Genomic DNA, 23,682 nt, shown 5'->3' on the forward strand with positions numbered 1-23,682 from the left:
GCTGGTGACCGTGGAAAATCTGTTTGGTACTAAATAAAAATTCTGGATCAAACATTTGCTTCTTAACTGACCTCAAAGAAAAATCTGCTGAATATGAGAGTCACCTAAACAATATAAGAATAGTGTCCCTCTTACAAAGGGGCTGCAGAATGAAACTTCTCTCCTGTCCCAAATAAAAGTCAAATTTAGGCATTTAACTTCCTGCTTTTCTATAATACATAGTCCAGGGAATCTCAGCAACCAGGTGGTTTTGTTTATTTTGTTCTGAAGAAGGTTGAATAAAATGTTCTTTTTTTTCCCCATTTTTCTCTACAGTCATTTTCCATGTAATATATAATTTTATGTAGTTACAATCATATGGTATATACAGTTGAATTATTTTTACTTAAGCTTACATCTTAATTTTTCCATTTTGCTTCTTAGTTTTCATCGTCTCTTAAACAGTTTTATGGAGATAATTTTTCAACATATATATATGTTTTTCAAGATATATATGAATATAGTTTTTTTTTTAAGTCAAGTAGTTTTCATTTTTTCTTCCCTATTGATCAACCCAGTTTTCATTAAACTAATGACTTCACATTGCTATGTCATCAGCTTCTCCCAAAGGGGGGCTTGGAGCACATTTAGATATTTGCAGCAAAGAGCATTCTAGAAACAAAGCTAAAAGCTTTCTGCTACGAAAGTGCTCAACAAGCATCAGGCTCACAGTGATGGGGATGAGGATGTGAATAGCTTTAGACCCTGACCATCATCTCCCCATTCATCAGAGAAACTGGACCTCCAAAGCCACAGAGCAGAGCCAAGGACAGACCCAGAGATGCTCACCAGAGCATTTGGGAACAGAATAGATAGTGATGTGAGTCTGAATATGAAAAAGGTGTTTCTGGGGCTGTAGAGACCTGTTCCTTTGTCCAGTTTAGCTCATGGGTCCCAAATTACAATGCATCACCCCATTCCTGGCTTTCCCCGTCCCAAAGCATTTGCCCTTAGAAGATTGCAAAGTGGTGTTTCGAGTCAAATATATGCCCCCCCCTTTTTTTATAGTTCTAGTAACTACACTCACTCATATGTAGGATCAAAGAATGAGCCTCCTCTGTCTAGAAAAAAAAAAAGATTTTGACAGAGTCCATAGCTTCTTTGAGAGAAGCAATTAAGTCAGCCAGATTTGGCAAAACAAACCTGGTAATCAAAGGAGAAAGCCAGGCTCTTTTTTTTTTTTTTTAACTTATTTATTTATTTTTGGCTGCTTTGGGTCTTCGTTGCTGCGCGCGGGCTTTCTGTGAGCGTGGGCTACTCTTCGTTGTGGTGCGCTGGCTTCTCATTGTGGTGGCTTCTCTTGTTGCAGAGCACGGGCTCTAGGTGTGCGGGCTTCAGTAGTTGTGGCTTGCAGGCTCTAGAGCGCAGGCTCAGTAGTTGTGGCGCAGGGGCTTAGTTGCTCCGCAGCATGTAGGGATCCTTCTGGACCAGGGATCGAACCTGTGTCCCCTGCATTGGCAGGCAGATTCCTATCCACTGAGCCACCAGGGAAGCCCTGGAAGCCAGGCTCTTGACAGTTGTCTGCACATCCATCTATTCTCTTAGGCACTGTCAGGGAGAGTCACAATATTCATGTCAAGCTAGTCTCCAAATTCATTCATCCTCATTTCTTTCTCCAAGGCACCTTCTAACGGAGCATGCTAGCACTTGTGAGTGCTTAAGTGTATTTGTGTGGGTTTTGGAGTCTGAACATCCCTGCTTGTGGAATACGCTTAATGTTTCTTCTGAAAAGATATCAGAGGAAAAAGTAAAGGATATTTCTGGGAATCCTGCTGTTATTCCACCTACCCATCTAGTTGACTCTCTAATTTTAAGCCACATTTTAATAAAAGACTTTGAATAGCTCTGCTTTTATGATTTAAATGGACTTTCAAATTGGGATTTAACCATCTGATATAACAAAGTGGGTGGACTTCAGTCTTTAGAGGAAAAATAATAAACATCCTGAAAGCTGTAACTAAAAATTTCCATTTTTCTCCAATCTTTTTATTGCAATTATTGTCACACTTGAAATATCCAGCATCCAAATTCAAACCTCAAGTTTTGCAAAAAGCCTCCAATTCAAGGTGGTGGGGTAGGGGCAGGGGTGGGGTGGAGTGTGTGTGTTTTGGGGGGAGGGGGGAGGCAGCTGAAATCATTTTGGTAGAAATCCAGCTCTACTGAATGAGCATTAACACTCTGACAGGTATTAAATTTAAAATACACCAGTGGTTACAGAACATCGGTCATCCAATTTTCTCAGACACAGGTGACTGAAGTAACTTTGTGATGCCCCTATTCCACAGCGCAAAATACTTAAGCTCCAAAAGGTCCACCTGGAGTTGAGGAAGGTGTGAAGTGAGTCCTAAGGAAATATCAAAGGAAAACTTCAATCCAGGACAACTTGGATATAAAAGGTGAAGACAGGCAGATATCACAGATGACCAAGAAAATGGCAGCTCTATTTAGTAGTTGTATAACCGGCCTTCCCAGGACAGACCCCTCCCCCAGGTCCCCTGCTATACTTCCTCTCTGAAGTACCCAGATAATTGTGTCTGATGCACATTTCCTGAGTTGTTTTACAGATGCTAAAACCCACACCACACGGAAGAAGTTAACTACTTGATGACCAAGAGCACGTAGCCCCCAGGCCTACTGGCGCCTAAGGATAGATTAGATAATGTTAACCCCTGTGACACCGCCCTTTTAACTCACCATCAATCAACCAATCAGAGAATTGTGCATGAGCTGATCACACACCCTGGGATGCCCCTCCCTCATTTGGCCTTTTCAAAATGTTTTGATGCAACCCATGGGGCATTTAGGTGTTTTGAGCACCAGCTGTCCTGAACTTCTTGCTTGGTGCCCTGCAATAAATGCTGCACTTTCCTTCACCACGACCTGGTTTCAGTAGATTGCTTTACTGCACATGGGCAAACAGACCCAGGATCACCCATTCCTATCTTCTTAGGGTGATCCTTGACCCATCTGGTATCTCACACAAGGATCAAGATCCAGAGTTTCTAGGGCCTGAAGCCTATACAGTGAGGTTCTTAAATTATACAAACATAGATCAATAGATGATAGATAGATCCACCAAACTTTTGAAAAACATGCTGATGAAAGTACACTGAGGGGTCCAGAAGCCTCCATAAATCCCCTTCTGCCCACACTACCCTCCAGTTGTTTCTCCCTTCAGTCTATGTCAAGAACCTCTTTTCCATCTCCACCCCTAACATCCTGGACCCAACTACCTTCATTGTTTGCCTGAACTACTGAAATAGCCTTCCAACCGCCTGATCTTCCTGCATCTTCCGTTGTGTCTTTACAGTCTATTCATCCCGCAGCAGGCAAATTAGATTATGTCCTTGCTTGGTTCAACATCCCCCAAACGTTTTTCATAGCAATATATAAAGTCCTCACTATGCCTTCCAGGGTCCTGCTTTACTGGCTCACCCTACGTCTCTTGGAACAAGTTTCCTCCCATACTCTGCCCCTTACTAACACCTCTTGACACCCAGGAATCCTTGCTGTTCCTCCCTGGTTTTGGAACCAGCCAAACATGCCCCCTGGCTTTTGCATTTGCTGTTCTTGATGTCTGAATACTTTCCTCTGAAATCCTCACTTCCTGCAGGTCTACACTTCAAGGTCACTTTAGCAGAGATGCCTTCCCAGACCACTTGATATAAAACTGCAGTGCACGGCCCCCTCCAACACACGCATCTGATCCTCCTTGCTTTGGATTTTTCTATACAGGCTTAGCCTCATTTGGCATAATTTGTTCATTGTCTTACTCTCCTAGACGGTAAGCTCTCTACGGGTAGGGATTTTTCTTTATTCACTGCTGTGCCTCCATTCTTAGAACAATGCTTGACACCTAGTAGGCACTTAATAAATATTTATGGAAAGAAAAAGAAATTACCTAACCTGGGGAGTTAGGTTAATCATGATGTGATTGGCAGAGGAAAATAAATTTGGGGAGAGATGGTGGAATTCCTTCTGGCTGTTAAGTCTCAAGTGACTGATTTCTTACATTATCATTGCACTTGGTGAATTAAATACCAATTTGGTGATGGAGAAGAAAGGAAGCCCTAGGAGTTACCCACCATGAACAAGACCTTGAAAAAAAAAATTCAGATCTGACTTTGCAAAAAGTTACCAAAGTTAAATGCACTAAGTCTTCAATGAAGTTTCACTCTGTTTTATTACACGTTGATTTCATCTTCCTTTCCTTTCCTGTTCCGAATAGACAAACTACAAGTACAAAACAGTGTCTTTCAACAGGCAGTTTCTCAGACGGTGAACATAAATCAGCTGGTTATTTACTCTGAGGTTTTACTTCTAGGGGTGAAGTAGCAAGGGGCCCCACTCCCGCCTGGGATTCAGATCCAATCTTCATCCTTGAGGTCTCTCCAGGAGGAACTGAGTTCCAGGAGGAGAGTTTTCAGAGGACGCCAACAGTTTAGGGCAGTTCAAATGAGCAGTCCCTGCGTTTGACTCTTTGTCCCAGCAATACAGCTAGTGAACGAGAGAGGCTTGGATGTGCTCTTTGGGCTGCTGGGCTGTTCGAAAAGGTCTTTGTGGAGGGCTTTTCCCTTGAGCATGAGGGTCTGAATTTCTTCAGCTGGGTCTGAACATCTTCAGCTGGGGAAGAGTCTGGGTGTTTCGGGAACACAGGATTTCCAAGTCAGGGCTCTCTACATAATTTTCCCACAGAGGCTCCCCTCGGAAATTATTTGATACTTCTGAGGAGCCCGGCTCCCTTGCATGTGAGTTCTCTTTTTACCAGAAGACAAATGTTCCTGCTTTGAAGGCTATAAACGGTGGCCACAGGAGATCATGTCTGCCCTGGAGTCCGCTTCCGGCTCTCGTGGTGTCAGCGAAAGCTCTAGGGGGTGAACGCAGTAGTCAACTGCTCATTCATTCAACAAATATTTATTGAGCGCCCGCTGAGTGCCAGGCACTGCGGGTGCCCCGGGGGCGAGAAACAACTCATCCCAGATCCTAGTTCCTTATTCACTCCTCCTAGTTCCCCCAGATGCTCCGGCGCGCGCGGTGGGAGCGGACCCCGCATCCTCGGCCGCCCCGCCTGGGGGTGCCCGGCGCCTCCAGCGCAGCCCTCCGGACACCCGCGGCGGGGAACCCGCCCCCCGGGATCCAAGGGGTTTAGTCTGGGTGGGGAAGGCGGGGAAAAAAGCAAAACACCAGAAGGAAAAAACTGTACCCCAGTCTGTGCTGGGGAACTGCTCCCGGGAAGTGCGCAAGGCGGAGCCGGCCCCGGCCGGGGAGAGCGCGGAGTCCGGGGCGGGCCGGCGGGAGAAGCCGGGCGCCCGCGGGTCGGGGCGCGGAGGCGGCCTCGGCGGGCGGAGGGCGCGGCCGGCGGGAGGGGCCGGGGCGGCGCCGGGAGGGGCGCGCACGGCGGCGCGGCCGCCGGGCCCAGCAGGTGATCGCGGCCCGGGGCTGGAGCCGGAGCGGATCGCGGGCAGCACCGCGAGGAGACGGCGCGCGGGGCCGGGCGAAGTTTGGCGGAACATGGCGGAAGAGTCCGGGGCGCGCAGGAGCGCGGCGCGGTGGCAGCCGGAGCCCTGGGAGCTGTAGCCGCCGCTGCCGCTGCCGCGGGGCGAGGTCGCCGCCATGGCCCGCTGGATCCCGACCAAGAGGCAGAAGTACGGAGTTGGTGAGTGTTCGCCCCACCCCGCCCCCGACCCGGCCGCCGCCAAGTTCGCGGGAGCGGCCCTGCCCCGCGCAAAGTTGGGCGGCGGACGCCGGGCCATTCGGTGCCCGCCTGCCCGGGACCCGGCTCCGTCTCCCGCTGCCCGCGGGGGCGCCGAGAGGGTTCGGCTCCAGCTGCAGCCGTCCCACCGAGCGGGCGGTGGGAGTCGGAGCCCTCTCCGGGAGCCCCGTGCGGGAAGTCATCCTGGGTTTGGGGAATCCGGGTGGCTAAAAGTGCAGTTGGGCCCCGGGACAGGCAGTCCTGCCCCCGAGCCCAAAGCTGCAGCGCTTTGCAGCGTAGAAACGTGCAAAGTGAGGGCGTTCGCCTGTGGTTCCTTTGGGGCACCCAGCTCTGGTGCTCGCTCCCCTCCTCCCTGTCCGTGTGGCTTCATTGAGTACTTTGTAACCAGCCGAGGCCGGCAGAACGCGAAGTCGGCTGGCTGCCCCAGTGCTTTCTGCCCTCCCTCTTCGTAGGTTCTCTCTGAAACCTAAAGAGAAGAGTTGGGGGTAGGAAGCCGCCGTCCCCTCGTTCCTCCCAGGCACTGGGATCCCGATAGCAGTTGTAAACTGATCGGGAAACTCAAGTTGTGGTATGGAGGTGATGGAAGCTACGGGAAGTGTGTGGCGTGGGGACGGGGGTGACTGGCCCCCGGGGCTGGTTGTGCGGACAGTCATCCCCTACCGGAGCGTGTATGGAGAGGATTTCAGACTGCCTTCTGAACTCCGACCCCGTCGTGGGATAAGATCGAGGACATTTTATTAAGAAAACTGTGGCAGGTCCCATGCTAGGCACTTGGCATTCGTAACAGCGGTGCTGGAAGGGCCCCCAGGATGTGTGGGGAATTGCTTTTGTATTAGTTTCGATCCGAAACAGTGGATGAGCGGGTTTTGACCCAGGTGAAAACCCTTGGTCCTACTTTTTATCAAGGGGTGAGGTTGCTGAGGTCTTGTGGGAAGACTGCCACTTAGCGGGGCGATTACAGTGGTATTAGGCTTGGGTGCGATTCCCTAGTATAAACACAGTTGTGTGTGTTGAGAATTTTATCACTTCCTGTCAGGGTCATTCATTGGGCCTTTTTGGAAGTTAGTCTTCGACTTCACTCCCATTCCGCCCCCATTTTTTTTTCCTCACCTCAGCGGTTACTGGGGAGCGGTCCCTGAACCTGTTCTATGCTTTCTGAGGACTATGTCTGTTTCAGAGATGCTGTATCTTAACATCTCTAGGTGCTTTTCAACTCTGTAGTCAGTTACAAAAAACAAACCAACCTTCTCACATTGATTACTTTTAGATTGTGATCCTTTATGTATATATGTATATGTGTGTGTGTATATAATAACATGCATGTAATTCCTTGTTTTCCCTCTGTTGCAAAAACTTTCTTTCCTTTAAATTTCTTTTAGAATCCTTGCACTCTAACTCAGAAATGGGTGCATGTTGTTACTTCTGCTCCAGACCATCCCCCTCATGAATTGGTCATGAAATTTCAGAGAGGGGCTCCGCATCAGGTGCCAGTGGTTGTGGAAATGAGATGGAGTCAGTTTCTTTATTTGTGAGTGTTATTGGGTACTAACTCCTAAATTAAAGTAGATTTAGCAATACCTAATCAATAATTACTACTCACAAAAAAGTTATCAGGGCTTCCCCGGTGGCGCAGTGGTTGAGAGTCCGCCTGCCGATGCAGGGGACACGGGTTCGTGCCCCGGTCCGGGAGGATCCCACATGCCGCGGAGCGGCTAGGCCCGTGAGCCATGGCCGCTGAGCCTGCGCGTCCGGAGCCTGTGCTCCGCAACGGGAGAGGCCACAACAGTGAGAGGCCCGCGTACCGGAAAAAAAAAAAAAAAAAAAAAAAAAAAGTTATCAATTCTAACTTCGTTTAACAGGAGAAACGCTTTCCAAAACTATTATAACTTCGGTGTAGTTAATGCAAACATATCCGAAAAATGTGGGTCTTATTGCCATAGTCATAGGAACAAGGCTGGTATTTTCTCTTTTTAATTTCTCTTTTTTTTTTTTCCTGTTCTAGAGTCTGTTATTTATCATCAGACAAGAAAAGTGAATTGCATTTCCAAAGCATAGGTGGTAGCAAAATTGCCCCAGGATATAATTTGGGAAATTTATTTCACTAGCCACAGTAGGTTCTGATTAATCTGGATTTGACACAAGGGCCCACTGTTAGGACAGATGAGCTGATGAGATCAATGTCCATTGTTTATTCCTAAAACACATGGTTGTTCATATTACCTCCCTGCTTGGAAGCCTTCCTTGACCTACAGGGTAGAGTCTAAACTGAGCCCAGTTTTCAAGGTTCTGAGAATCCAGTTCAGTAATATCTTGACAAACCATATCTCTCACGGCTTCTTTCATCAACCCTCCGGCGCAGACACTGCGCTTCTCCCTGTTGTGCAATATACCATGGAGAGTCCCTCCTTTGGGACTTTGCTCCCCTGTTCAGAGTGCCCTCCCACCTCTGCATCCCACAATCCGGCCTTTCACCCAGGCCTCAAAGCCCTACCCACTGCCTCCTTCAGATCTGCTGTTCCCCGGACCTCATAACCTTCACGCCTCTTCCTCACCATTCCTACATTTTATTACTTATCCTTTGGTTCAGTGAATCAGGAGGTTATGGTTTTGTATTCCTGTGACTCGAGAGGGATACCACTATGGAGCATGCATCCAGTAACTGGTTGTCCTTGGCGTTGGGGTGGCGTTCTAAAGCGCCAACCTAATTTCTATGATGCTTTAGTGCAGTTTTCCCCATTAGGTTTCAGCAAGTCATTCACTCCAATATGACTTTTATTTTGTTCTGTTAGATGGATGGAGCGGGAACCTTCAGTCTGTCTTTATCTTTGCAAGTAAAAAAAAAAGAGATGTGCTGCTGAGAAAACAGGCATGGAGTAGGCAGACTTGCTTAAACACGATTGGGAAAACTGGCTTGTTGGACTTATGGTGGGGGGGGATTATTGTCCTTTCTGAGGGTCTGCTGGACAGATTTCGTTTCTGGGTGAAGGAAACCATGTGATGGCCGTTTTGAAGCCTTTTAATGACTCACAGCTACTCTGCGTGAGGGTAGTGTTTGATCTCAGTTTGAATTGTGCTCGGTGAAGCTAGCTGTCTCTACTTATCTTGCTGCCACTATGCTAGACTCTTCTACAGGGACTGAAAGGCAACCTGTCTGGGCTTTCTTAGTTCTTCAACTGTTGACTCAACCTCTAGCCTCAGGTGGGCTTAAATGACCTATTGTCGGTTATCGGGTAAGAGGACCACAGACTTGGTCCTTTCAACTTCTGGGCCATTAGTGCCCTGATGTGAAGTGCTGACGGCTGCCCCACAGCCATGGAAAACTCTTTTCTTTCTCTCTTCATTTTTTTTCTTGTTTTCTTTTCCTTTATTCTTTCTTTCATTTTGTGTGTATTAAGATATGAAGGTCGAAAACTTTTATTTAGATGTTAAGCAAGCATTGGTGATACATTTATCGAAACATTTCTTAAGTCTGTTCCCAAACAAGCTATTTCTGTTAAGAACAGACCCAGATTATGTTGATGATGGAGCCTTTGCAAAATCATTCATTAGTGTTTGGTGGCATTTGTCCTATATGTTTTTATATTGTGATAAAAGGTAGTTTGGGGGCATATTTGCTTCACTGTTAGCTTTTCGACTGTTTCGCTGTGCTAGGCCCAGTTAGTCTAAGAGCATTTAACTTTGTAGATTCTCAACTGTTAGTGTAAAAACCAAAACCGGATTCTTGTAGTGCTTTGTTAATGTGCTGAGGTGTGCTGTGGGTCCCCATTCAGTTCTTCCTCACCACGGGCACCGTGTTCCATAGACTCTAGCTGGAGGGGTGGAATTTGGTCTCAGAGAGTGATTAGTTCAGTTCCCTTTTAAAGAGAGGAACTTGATGCCTAAAGAGGTAAAGTGAATTGCTTACCATAAGTTGTTCTTACTTTTTTGGTTACATGAATGCCTTGGGCCAATCAGGTTAAATAAACCCTTAAGGTGGCCCCCTTTCTCAGAACAGTGTTCTTAATTGCATAAAGTCAAATACGAAGGACTGAAAATTGAAGCCACCTGTATTGAACTACAGCTGTCAAGATAGTTTTCAAAAATTTGTGATATTGTAATATATGTGCTTCTTTATGAATGCATAATAACTCCCATACTTCTGAATTAGTGATGAGCATGTACAATTTTTCAAGATATCTGTAGTAACCATAGTATAGGAAAACGCCTGTGATTTCTTTAAAAAGTTTTAAAATTTTTTATTGGAGTACAGTTGATTTACAATATTGAGTTAGTTTCAGGTGCACAGCAAAGTGAATCAGCTATACCTATACATATATCCATTCTTTTTCAGATTCTTGTCCCATATAGATTATTACAGAATACTGAATAGAGTTCCCTGTGCTATACAGTAGGTCCTTGTTAGTTATCTATTTTATATATAGTAGTGTGTATTTGTTAATCCCAGTCTCCTAATATATCACTTCCCCCTCAACGTTTCCCTTTTGATAGCCATAAGTTTGATTTCAAGATCTGTGAGTGTTTTTGTTTTGTAAACAAGTTCATTTGTATCATTTTTTATTAGATTCCACATATAAGTGATATCATATGATATTTGTCTTTGTCTGACTTCACTTAGTATGATAATCTCTGTGTCCATCCATGTTGCTGCAAATGGCATTATTTCATTCTTTTTTATGGCTAATATCCCATTGTGTATATATACTACATCTTCTTTATCCATTCCTCTGTCGATGGACATTTAGGTTGCTTCCATGTCTTGGCTGTTGTAAATAGAGCTGCAATGAACATTGGGGTGCATGTATCCTTTCAAATTACAGTTTTCTCCAGATATATGCCCAAGAGTGGGATTGCTGAATCATAGGGTAGTTCTATATTTAGTTTTTAAAGGAACCTCCATACTCTTCTCCATAATGTTTGTACCAGTTTACATTCCCACCAACAGTGTAGGAGAGTTTAATTTATTTTTTCATTGAAGTCTAGTTGATTTACAGTGGTGTTAGTTCCAGGTGTATAGCAAAGTTATACGTATTTATAGCTTTTCTTTTTCAGATTCTTTTCCATTACAGCTTATTACAAGATACTGAATAGAGTTCCCTGTGCTCTACAGTAGGCCCTTGTCGGTTATCTATTTTATATATGACACCTGTGATTTCAATTGAGGCAACATCAGCAGTACACCTGTGGTTTGTTGCCTCTGGTCATCATTGAAGTAAATGCTGAGTGTCAGAAAACAGAGGTGGAGCTCTTTTCCCTTTTCAAGTCCATGGATCCTCTGAATTTGAACACAGATTAAGAATCCTTGGCTATGAAGATGACACAGCTAGTTACAGAACCAGCTAGTAACATGACCAAGCTAGATATTATGCAATTGTAATGAATTGAAGAAGTCCTTGCCCTAATACATTCATGTTCTAACAACATTGAGGCTGAGAATACAAGGAATAGAGAATTAATATTTATTAGGCATTTACCTCATGAAAGGCACTGTTCTGAGCCCTTTATTTCAGTCTGTCCCAGGTACATGTGGGGCTCTTGGAGACACTTTCGGGTGGCCCATGAGGTTAAAACGTTTTTGGTAATAATACTAAGATGTTATTGGCCTGTCTTTACTCTGTTCTGGTGTGAGTATACAGTATAGTTTCCCAGAGGCTACATTGAGTGTGATACTGGGACAGATTGAATGCAGGAGCAGGTATGAGAATCCAAAGGCCTTTTGTGAAGCCAGACATCAAAGAGATTTACAAATATGCAAAGCAATGCTGCTCTTCTAAGTGTTTTTGTTTGGAAAAGTAGTTTGATCTAAAGTATATATATATATATTACTAGCATGTATTGGGGTTTATTATGGTTACTTTAATTAATGAATAAGTATTTTTAAAATTTCTCAGATTGAATTTCTATTATGATAAATAGTGATAGATATAACCCACATAAGCAAAAACTCTTTGGAATTCTCAATAACTTTTCAGAGTGTTAAAGGGGTTCTGAGGCTCAAAACTTTCAACACTGCTGCTTTACACATTATTTCATTAAATCATTGTGATAATGCTGTAATTCTCATATATTGTCTCCTTTCCAGATAAGAAAACTAAGGTTCATACAGGGTAAATTTTTCATCCATATGCATATAATCTCACTCTTAAGCCAAAATTCAACTCCATATGTGTTTTCCAAACTTCAGTTCATCTGTCACCTTGATCTCTGCCATGTCCAGTGTTGACCTGAAACAAATAGACTGCCAGTTAGTTCTCCAGCAAAAAATGGATTTATTCAGAATCAGCAAAGAATTGCAATTCAGGGTTTGCAGCCCTCAGTGCGTCTGCAAGCCACATGCAAATCCCTGCAACCAGGAGAGGAGAACTCTTTTATAGAGGGGAAAAGGAAGTTGGGAGGGCTGTAGTAAACAAAGAATCCATTGGAGGAATTGAGTGTTTGAAGTATAGTGGCTTTTCACTGGCTGAGTTGTGACAGGCTCCCACTGGCTGAGCTCTTGCCAGGCAAGTAGGGGAAGTCTTTCTTCCTGTTGGGCTCTGCTATCCTGTAGGGTGCCACGGCTTCCACTTCTGTCCTCCTGACTCTATTTTAATTGACGTTTCTGTTTCTGTATTAATTTTTACACCAGGTACCCTTGTGTAGCTGCTTCATGCTTACTGCCTTACCCATTTGCCTTCTCTGTTATTTTTTTGTTACTTCGTAAGTATTAGAGCTTAATTTCTTTATTTTTTTTAAGATAAAAATAAATATAAGTAAAAGTTCTGATACTTTATTCTTGAGTCCCAAAGGACTATCTTATATACTTACCTCTGGAGACTTACTTTTGAACGAACCATCTCTTTCTTCCCCATTGAATTTATTATTGTTTTAATTTTTATTTTATGTTGGAGTACAGTTGATTTACCATGTTGCGTTAGTTTCAGGTGTACAGCAAGGTGATTCAGTTATACATATACATATATCCTTTCTTTTAAGGTTATTTTCCCATATAGGTTGTTACAGAATGTTGAGCACAGTTCTCTGTGGTATGCAGTAGGTCCTTGTTGATTATCTATTTTATATAAAGTAGTGTGTATATGTTAATCCCAAAGTCCTAATTTATCCATCCCCCACTACCTTTCCTCTTTGGTTACCATAAGTTTGTTTTCTAAGTCTGTGAGTCTGTTTTGAAAATAAGTTCATTTGTATCATTTTTTTTAGGTTCCACATATAAGTGGAATTTGTTATTTTTTGCTTACTATTTTCTTTATGTTGCCTGTTATTTTGTTTTTACTTAAAACTGATTGAAAAAGAAAACCTTACATTCCTACCATTAAAGGAGAACCAGCATCACTTGCTCCAGAAAGTGGCAACCTTAAAAATAAAGGCAACAAAAATAAAAGAGCAGTATGTTGGATTCTGGCTCCATGCTGTTGGCCATCAAACCATTTTCTCCATTAAAGAGGGAGGAGGCTGGTGCCCAACTGAAACTTTCTCTTCGATATACTGTGGATTCTCGTTATTTGTGGTAGTTAATGTTCTGTAAAGTCCCCAAGAACACTGACTTGGCTAATATTTTACCATTGCTCCTAGGGGTAATACAAGGTCAGGTTCCTGTGAGCCTCTGGTCACATTTTCATCAGTTGATCAACATATAACCATATGTCATGTGTGTTTCTGTTTAAGGTTTAAAGACCTTAAACAGAAGGTTTACATCACTGATTCACTAACATTGAACTCAACGGCCCACAACACTATATGTAAACTCAAGCCTGAAGGAAGCTTATCTAACACATGCATTTTCTCTATAAGGTAAATCACAGCCTTTTTGGGCTTGGGAACACAACACAGCACTTCAGCATTATGCTTGGGGGCCATTTAAATAGCAAGAAAGCACAGAATAAGAAAAACATGGCACTAAAGTTAAGACCATGCAAAGGACTCTGGTTTACAGTATGAGCACTGAAACAAAAAGGCAGTGTCCCCTTGTCCAACCTCAGATGGGAACTTGCATGTCACATTTTGCCCCTCGGCACACGACTGGGAACGACCTCGAAAGCACCAGGAGTGTTGATTTGGGGGTTAAGTAAATTTTAGTGAGTGGGAGAATTCACAAATACCATAGAATCTGCGAATAATGAGGATCAACCTGTAGTTAGGTAAAAAAGAATTAAAAATGGAATAACATTCCTGTATTATTCAGGTGTCTGTTGGAATATCCCTCCTTAGAGCTTTCTGAGGACCCCAGCTAAAGACACTACTGTCTTTGCCCAAACCTCTCAGTGTCTCTGCTTTTCCCTAGTTGTCCTATTTGTTTATTTGTTTGTGTTTACTGTCTCTCTCCCACACTGGAATATAGAGTTATGAGGACAGGAACTTCATCCTTTTCATTAGTGTTCCCCCCTGCTCCCAGGATGGCACCTGGCACGTGGTCAGCACTCAGTAAATAAATGATGAAGGAATAAATGAATGCTGTTATCTACTTAAATTTGTCTTGTGTGCTAGAAGAGGAAATTTTTCCCCACGTTATGGAATATTTTGCCCTATGTGCACTTCCAATGAGATACAGTCAAAAGCAGTAAGAAGGATTTCCCTGGTGGTGCAGTGGTGAAGAATCCGCCTGCCAATGCAGGGAACACGGGTTCGATCCCTGGTCCGGGAGGATCCCACAGGCTGCAGAGCAACTAAGCCCGTGCGCCACAACTACTGAGCCTGTGCTCTAGAGCCTGCGAGCCACAACTACTGAAGCCTGTGCGCTTAGAGCCCGTGCTCCGCCAACAAGTAAAAGCCACTGCAATGAGAAGCCCGTGCACCGCAACAAAGAGTAGCCCCTGCTCACCACAACGAAGACCGTGCACCGCAACAAAGACCCAACACAGCCCTAAATAAATAAATAAATAAATAAATAAAATTTAAAAATGCAATAAGAAAAGGAACATTTAAAGAATAGATAAAAGAGATTTAATAACTGTTTAAGCAAAGGATTATGTGAGCATCGTGGGGTGGGAAAGGAATGGAAATCCTAAATAATGCATTCTTGGGAAGGGAACAATGGTAATTTGCTGCTGTTCCTTTTTATTTCTTCATTATTTGTGGAGGCTTCCTGGAGGAAGATGTGTTGTAGGATTGGCTAAATGGAAAGAAAAGGCTTGACCACGGTGGTGAATAGGGTTTAGGAGGTTCTGACTCATTGGATTAGTGCGTTGAGCACGAGTTGGAAAGGAACAGTGCAATTTAATGGAAGAAACAAGGCATTTAAATTCATCCGTTACTTCCCATTACCCAAAAGGAGTTGAGATGCCTTACGGTAAGCACATCTATACTGTACGCAGGGTAATTAAACAAAAAATATGAGATCACAAGTAACGTGGAGAAGAAAAGTAATTTAGAGTACTGGCGAGGGGCTTTGAAGCAAAGGTAGTAGTTACTCAAAATTTAGTCTGTCCAGATTTACAGAGGGCTTTTTGTAGTGGTCCTGTCTGCCCTCATGTTAGCTGAAACTTAATTTGTGCTTCCTCCTCATCTAAGTTTTCAGAAACAAACCAGTGGGGTTTGAGGATAAGGAATCAAATCTCATTACAATGATTTTTTTCCATAAAGGAAAAAATTTCCAACTTCTAGTTTTTTCTCCAGCGATACCCAATATAATAACACAATAACTTTATACATATAAAATATTTTAGTACTGTCAAAAGAATAAGAAGAGGAATATGGGTCAAAATCTCATAACTCATTTCAGTTCTTCAAAATGAGTTGTAATAGAATAGAATTATAATAGAATTTGACCCCTATGTATGGGCCACGAACTTGAGTATGGTCACATAGTTTGTTTTTCACTAAATATTTAAAAGGAGGGAAAAATAGTTTTCTCCCTCATCAAACAGGTAAAGTCACCTATGAAATGTCCACTGTGTGTGGACATTAAAGGCTATGATAAATCCTTTGGGAGTCCTTTGACCTTGGTTTATAAGTATTAGCTTCCAGCATACCTCAGGAATAATAGGGTTTTAGTTTTAAGCTTAAAAAAGTCCTTTTGAGATCAGGCTAAGAAATGCTTTTGAGGCAGAGATTTGGGTGAGCAAAAGCAGAGGTTGCTTGTGTTAAGTTTAATTTTTCCAAGTGATGTCCAGGTCACGTCTTCTCAGAGTCTGGGCTGGCCGTCAGCTCACTCAAACGATTGTCTGAACTGCTGGCAGCCAGTTCCTAAGCAAGAGACAAAAAGTGATCTTTGTCTTTTAACAAACCTCCGTGCCATTGCGTCCACTTTTCTGGGTTGTGCCATTTTCTCTTACATTTCCATGCTCCCCATGGGACTAGAAGACCCCCAAGACGCCCTCTAAGAATCTTAGTTGTCTACGTTTTGTCTTTTTTTTTTTTTTTTTGCGGTATGTGGGCCTCTCACTGTTGTGGCCTCTCCCATTGCGGAGCACAGGCTCCGGACGCGCAGGCTCAGCGGCCATGGCCCACGGGCCCAGCTGCCCCGCGGCATGTGGGATCTTCCCGGACTGGGGCACGAACCCGTGTCCCCTGCATTGGCAGGCGGACTCTCAACCACTGCGCCACCAGGGAAACCCCTACTTTTTGTCTTTTAAAACAACTTGATACTGTATAGCTCAGGGAACCATACTCAATATCCTGTAATAGCCTATAATGGAAGAGAATGTAAAAAAAGGATATATATATGTATAACTGAATCAGTTTACTGTACAGCTGAAACTAACACAACATTGTAAATCAACTGTATTTCAATAAAAATTAAAAAAAAAAAAAAAAAAACTCGAGGGAAGGAAACTGCAGCAGAGATTGACTCCCTCCTGCAAATAGTTCTTTGCTGACTCACCCAAGGTGAATGCATCCCCCTGACTGGTTTGTTACCTGTGTACCTGTGGCAGGATGCATTGTCTTTTATTTGTACTTTCTGTGAGCCTGGAACCAGAGGGCTCTCACTCCCCAGCCTTCCTGCCAGAGACCAGTTATAAGAATAAGTCATAGAAATCTAAATTCTTTGCCCTTTTGTGTCTAGAATCATAAAAGATTAAGAGCTAGATTCTATATGTATCACCTCTTGGCTAACACTTTATTTTATTGGAAAAATATGCCCCAGAGGCATAAAATGACTTCAGCAAAATCCCAGAGCTAGTAGCAAATGTCTTGCTTGTCTTAACTTGTCTTCTAGCTGCTTCCTTTTTCTTCATAACTCTGGAGAAAGCAAGTTTCTTTATCATGTCTACTTAAGGTTCTGAAGAGTAAGTCCTCGCCACACAGGAGGAAGGCTGTGTTATCCCTGGGTTTTTTCCAGGTGGAGGTTTTGTTATAAATAAGATCCAGCTATTAAATCATCTCCCCCCATTTTTTCTGAGATATAATTGACGTATAACATTCTGTTTGTTTCAGGTGTACAATATCATTATTTGATATTCGTTTATATTGTGAAATCACACAGTAACTCTGGTTAGCATCAGTCACCCCACAGAGTTACAAATGACTTTCTTTTTTTTTTGATGAGAACTTTAAAAACCTACTCTCTTAGTAGCTTTCAAATATACAGTACAGTATTATGAACTGTAGTCAGCATGCTGTACATCACATTCCCAGGACTTATTTATCGTATAACTGGAAGTTTGTACCTTTTGACCACATTCACCAATCTCTCCTCCCCCAACCCCGCGTCCACCTGGCAACCACCAGTCTGTTCTCTGTATTTATGTTGTTGTTGTTTTTAGATTCCACATACGAGTAATATTATAGAGTATTTGTCTTTCATTCTCTGACTTATTTCACTAAGCACAGCGACCTCAAGGTCCACTGATGTCATTGCAAATGGCAGGATTTCCTTGGTTTTTATGGGTATTCCATATTTTTGGGTTAATGTTTTTGTTTCCTTCAGGTAAATGCCCAGAAGCGGAATTGCTCGATCATATGATAATTCTGTTTTTTCTTTTCTTTTTTTTTTTTTTTGCGGTACGCGGGCCTCTCACTGTTGTGGCCTCTCCGGCTGCGGAGCACAGGCTCTGGACGCGCAGGCTCAGAGGCCATGGCTCACGGGCCCAGCCGCTCCGCGGCATGTGGGATCTTCCCGGACCGGGGCACGAACCCGTGTTCCCTGCATCGGCAGGCGGACTCTCAACCACTGCACCACCAGGGAAGCCCGATAGCTCTATTTTTGATTTTTTTGAGAAACCTCCATACTGTTCTCCATAGTGGCTGCACCAATTTACATTCCCACCAGCAGCGCACAGGGGCTCTCTTTTCTCCACACCCTCGCCAATGATTGTTATCTCTTGTCTTTTTGACGGGCCATTCTGACAGGTGTGAGGTGATATCTCATTTGTGGTTTTGATTTGCATTTCCCTGATGACTAGTGATGTTGAGCATCTTTTCATGTATCTTTTGGCCATCTGTATGTCTTCTTTGAAAAAATGTCTATTCAGATTCTCTGCCCACTTTTCGATTGGATTGTTTGGGTTTTTTTTGTTTTTGATATTGAATTGTATGAGTTCTCTACCTATTTTGGACATTAACCCCTTATCAGATGTATGATTTATGAATATTTTCTTCCTTTCGGTTGGTTGCCTTTTCATTTTGTTGATGGTTTCTTTTGCCTAGCGCCTTACCCTTTTGAAGCGTTCTGGGGAGGGAGTGTGTTCAGAGGTTTGAGGCTGCAAAGTGGAAGTCATGCCGTGCATTCTATGGTGGTCACAGTGTCTCAGGCTGGCGGCGGGCCCCATGTCTTTGGTCCTCAGCACTGTGGTGTTGACATGTCAGTCACAAAATCAATAAATAGCGGGACATTCTCATGATGTTACAGGCATGTTTGAGACCAAGTGTTACTGTGGTTTACAAGGTGCTGATGGGCGAAGGGAGGATTGTGTATTGATCATAAGGGATTATAATTATAGTGCTGACCTGGAAGTGAAAGCCCATTGGCGTTCTTTTAGACTTGTGTTTTTTTGTTTTTTTGTTTTTTCTTTACGCGGTCCTCTCACTGTTGTGGCCTCTCCCGTTTCGGAGCACAGGCTCCGGACGCGCAGGCTCAGCGGCCATGGCTCACGGGCCCAGCCGCTCCGCGGCATGTGGGATCTTCCCGGACCAGGGCACGAACCTATGTCCCCTGCATCGGCAGGCCGACTCTCAACCACTGCGTCACCAGGGAAGCCCTAGACTTGTGTTTCGCACAAAATGGTGATGCTTTATTCTGAACACTTGACCTGGGAGCAGGTTGGGTAGGGCTCCTTGGCCTGACTGCCCTGAGCTTTGAGCTTCCTTCAGACCAGGTGCAGATAGCGGGTGCCCTTGCTCTTTACTGTGTTAAGCAGAGGAGCCTGCGCCTCAGAGCGTGACAGCATGATTCACTTTGGTTCGTTTCCATTTCTTAGGTCCTGAGGCACAGTGTCTGTGAATTACATGGTTATATACATATTTTTCAGTCAGTGGATACTAGAAGCATAGTTAAACATTTATTGGTTTTTTAAATAAATTTATTTGTTTATTTTATTTATTTATTTGGCTGCGTTGGGTCTTTGTTGCTGTGCATGGGCTTTCTCTAGTTGCAGCGAGCCAGGGGTACTCTTTGTTGCAGTGTGTGGGCTTCTCATTGTGGTGGCTTCTCTTGTTGAGGAGCACGGGCTCTAGGTGCACGGGCTTCAGTAGCTGTGGCACATGGACTAAGTAGTTGTGGCGCGCAGGCTCAGTAGCTGTGGCTCACGGGCTTAGCTGCTCTGCGGCAGGTGGGATGTGGGATCTTCCCGGACCAGGGATCAAACCCGTGTCCCCTGCATTGGCAGGCGGATTCTTAACCACTGCGCCACCAGGGAAGCCCACATTTATTGGTTTTTTAAAAGGGATCCTAAGGCTCAAAGATGTTGGGAACTTTGGTATAATTGAAGTTCTAATGTGCCGGGTCTTTTAAAAAAATTATTTATTTATTTGTTTATTTATGGCTGCACTGGGTCTTTGTTGCTGTGTGTGGGCTTTCTTTAGTTGCGGTGAGCGGGGGGCCACTCTTCATTGCGGTGTGCGGGCTTCAGTAGTTGTGGCACACGGGCCCAGCAATTGCGGCTCGCGGGCTCCAGAGCGCAGGCTCAAAAGCTGTGGCGCACGGGCTCAGTTGCTCCGTGGCATGTGGGATCTTCCGAGACCAGGGCTCGAACCTGTGTCCCCTGCCCTGGCAGGAGGATTCCCAACCACTGCACCACCAGGGAAGCCCCTGTACTGGGTCTTATAATAATACTGTGTGTGCAGTTCACCGTGATCTGAAAATCCAATTAAAATTGGTACAACCTCTGTCAAATATTGATTTAAAAATGCACACACCTTTTGATTTAGCGACTCCATTTCTATGAGTTTGTCCTACAGATATACTAACACATGTGAGCAATGGTATACGGACAGGATTATTCATGACAGCATTCTTTATAGTAAAGACGTGAAAACAGCTTAAATGGGAATCAGTTGGGCATGGGTTGTTACTTACGAAACATGCATACAATGGAACAACGTACAGCCATTAAAAAGAATCAGACTCAGTGACAGAGTGTCTGCTAAAGATGACAGTGGCATGCAGTGATTAAAGGCTGATCTCTTCAAAAAGTGGTGCTTAGTTGGTTATCTATATTGAAAAAATGTACTGGACTTCTACTTAATGCCATATAAAGAATTGATTCCAAATGTCTGAAAGGTAAAACAGTGAAAGCTTTCAGAAAAAAAAAGCATAAGAGAACATCTTGACCTTGGAGTAGGCAGAGATTTCTTAAAGGGACACAAAAAACACTAACTTTAAAAGAAAAACAAATTATCCTGAGTCATATTAAAATTAAGAACTTCTATTCACTGAAAAACACCCTTAAGAAGAGATTAAAAAGACAACCCACAGAGTAGAAAGAAGACGGTCCCAATACACATATCTAACCTATTGTGAATATGTGAAGAAATATTAATCAATAAGAGAAAACAATAACCCAACAGAAAAATGGGAAAAAGACTTGAATAGGCATTTCACAAAAAATGATAATCCAAAGTCCAATAAATATTTGGAAAGGTGTTGATCTCCATTTGTCTTCACAGAGATGCAAATCAAACATAGTGCTGGACAACTACAACCCCACCAGAAGGGCTAAATTGGGGGGAAAAAACCCCACAAAAACCCAGAAATTCCAACTGTTGGCAGGATGTGTGGCAATAGGGAGCCTCACGCGCTGGAGGGAGTGTAAACTGATGCAAACACTTTGTTTTGTTTTTTTTTTATAAATTTATTTTGCTTTTGGCTGCGTTGGGTCTTCATTGCTGTGCGCAGGCTTTTCTCTGGTTGCGGCGAGCGGGGGCTACTCATTGTTGCGGTGCGCGGGCTTCTCACTGCGGTGGCTTCTCTTGTGGAGCACGGGCTCTAGGCATGCGGGCTTCAGTAGTTGTGGCACGTGGGCTCAGTAGTTGTGGCTCACAGGCTCTAGAGCGCAGGTTCAGTAGTTGTGGTGCACGGACTTAGTTGTTCCGTGGCATGTGGGATCTTCCCAGACCAGGGCTGGAACCCCTGTCCCCTGCATTGGCAGATTCCTAACCACTGTGCCACAAGGGAAGCCCCCTTCCTGTATTTTTTTTTTTTTTTTTTTTGCGATACGTGGGCCTCTCACTGCTGTGGCCTCTCCTGCCGCAGAGCACAGGCTCTGGACGCGCAGGCCCAGCGGCCATGGCTCATGGGCCGAGCCGCTCCGCAGCACGTGGGATCCTCCTGGACCGGGGCAAGAACCCGCGTCCCCTGCATCGGCAGGCGGACCCCCAACCACTGTGCCACCAGGGAAGCCCCCTTCCTGTATTCTTCATGACCATCCGTAATTGAATACACTTTGCTTTCTACAATTCAGTTAATTACTTACGACACATTCTTTCTCTCTGCTTATCATCAAAACCAAATCCAAGATTTTGCTTCAGTTAAGGGCAAAATGGAATTTTCATGTTTATACCAGTCTCCTCTCTTTATAATCCTAAAATTTAAAACTCGTGGAATCACATCTCATTTTGATTTGCTGGTTGTTTTTAGGATCTAAATGGATATTTTATGGTGGGTAAAATCTCAGGCTTTGACTCCTCTATCTGTTTGAAGACAATAAAATATGATGCCACAGTCCTATTTTGTTAAGGTAATGGACATCCTGGTGCAGACACAAGACTTGATCGTATGTTATATAAAATGAAGTATTTCACTAATGAAACAGAACATGTGTGTGTGTGTGTATGTATAATTTCTGTAGTCTAACAGCATCACTAATATGACATGCCTTAAAAAAAGTAAATCGTGTTTTGAGTTACTGAAGAAGATTGAGATGCAGATGTTGATTTGCTCGGGGACACGGGGTAAGCTGACATCAGAACCAAGGTTACTGTTTATAGTCCTGCAGACCATAGTTTGTGCCCTGTGGCCAAGCCATGCTTAAAATTAGAATCATCAAGGTAGAGGCAAAAGCCGTTTGCTACAGAGTGAAGTTTTGGAGAGCAGCTTCTAGTGGTTTGGAATTTCGAAGTCCAAGCCTACTAACTTTTATTACTCTTTGCGTTTGTGAAATCATAGAAGGCTCTCAGCCAAGTGAGAAGGTAGGAGTAAGATTAGCACACTTCCTGGTGCAGTGGGCAGTACGTAATCATTATCTGAAAGTTCCCTAGGCGGGAGCCTGCCCAACAGTAGGCTGGCCTGGCACTCAGGTGCCCTTGTTTGCAGAGCAGGCTTGGTTCCTAAGTAGGGAAGGTTGGTTTGCGCTGAGCCCATCCTCAAAGGTCTAGACTAGATTCTAGTATTTCCAATTTCAAAGCCCCTAAGGCTGGACCTGGCCTGGGCTTGCAAGAATCTCCATGGAACATGTTGAATTCCTAGGGGTCTCTGGGTGATGGGACTTTTGTCTCTGTTCCTATCCTTTTTTTTTTTTTTTTTTTTTTGATATTTATTTTTACTATTATTTTTCTTTGGCCGTGCCACACAGCTTGCGGGATCTTAGTTCCCCGACCAGGGATTGAACCCGGGCCACAGTAGTGAAAGCACTGAGTCTTCATCCTGGACTGCCAGAGAGTTCCCTCCTGTACTTTTAGGTAGCACTCTCTTACTGGCTTAGAATGTCTGGGGTCCTAAGAGGTATAAATAAATAATAAATTCACACCTAACTAACTGGACTCATTAACATGGAGGTTTTGACTCAGGCCAACTGGAATTTGAATATGCACTCCCTATGACTTTTCTCTGAGCACATGTTATGTTCCAGGGGCCCATGGGGTGGTTATTATATAAGATAAGGAATCTATAGAAGATCCATGGAGTGGACAGGGCTTCAGACCGGCTGGTTGCCTTCGCTTTGGCCTGACAGAGTGCTACAATATACGTCATCTCCAGCCTCGTGAACTCAGAGACATTTGTGACCAGTAGCCCTAGGCCAGCCACTTCTGGTCCTACCACACAGATGACCATAGAATCTGAAAATAGGAATCCAATGAAGACAGAATCCTGAATGACTGTCTTGTGGGCCCGTAGCCTTCCTTAAAGAAGACTGGTATCTACTTCAATTGAAGAGTTGTCTGCATTAGAATACTCTGGAATCAGTTTCCTTTTTCTTTTCTTTTTAAAGCGTTTATATAATGATTTAGAGACCTAATGTACTATTTTTTAAAATATTTATTTATTTATTTGGCTAGGCTGGGTCTTAGTTGTGGCACGTGGGATCTTCGTTGTGGCATGTGGGAGCTTTTGTAGTTGTGGCATGTGGGATCTTTTGTAGTTGTGGCATGCAGACTCTTAGTTGTGGCATGCAGGATCTTCGTTGCGGCATGTGGGATCTAGTTCCCGGACCAGGGATGCAACCTGGGCCCCCCTGCATTGGGGGTGCAGAGTCTTACCCACTGGACCACCAGGAAAGTCCCTGGAATCATTTTTCAAGAACCTTGCATGCTCTGAGAGAGGCTGGTTCCTGCTTCATCTTTTG

At 44.0% G+C, this 23,682-nt stretch overlaps 1 protein-coding gene across 1 annotated transcript in view; it reads left to right on the forward strand.

The window, feature by feature from the left end:
- Positions 1–5,423: 5,423 nt before the first annotated feature.
- DOCK5 (dedicator of cytokinesis 5) overlaps positions 5,424–23,682 on the forward strand; it is a 215,655-nt gene continuing 197,396 nt past the window's right edge. The window contains exon 1 of the mRNA XM_082624873.1: positions 5,424–5,695. Coding sequence (XP_082480999.1) covers positions 5,653–5,695 — 43 coding nt within the window. The 5' untranslated portion in view covers positions 5,424–5,652. The remainder of the gene's footprint in view (positions 5,696–23,682) is intronic.

This window comes from Mesoplodon mirus (assembly GCF_964341445.2).
Source record: "Mesoplodon mirus genome assembly, chromosome: 1".
NCBI classification, from domain to species: domain Eukaryota; kingdom Metazoa; phylum Chordata; class Mammalia; order Artiodactyla; family Ziphiidae; genus Mesoplodon; species Mesoplodon mirus.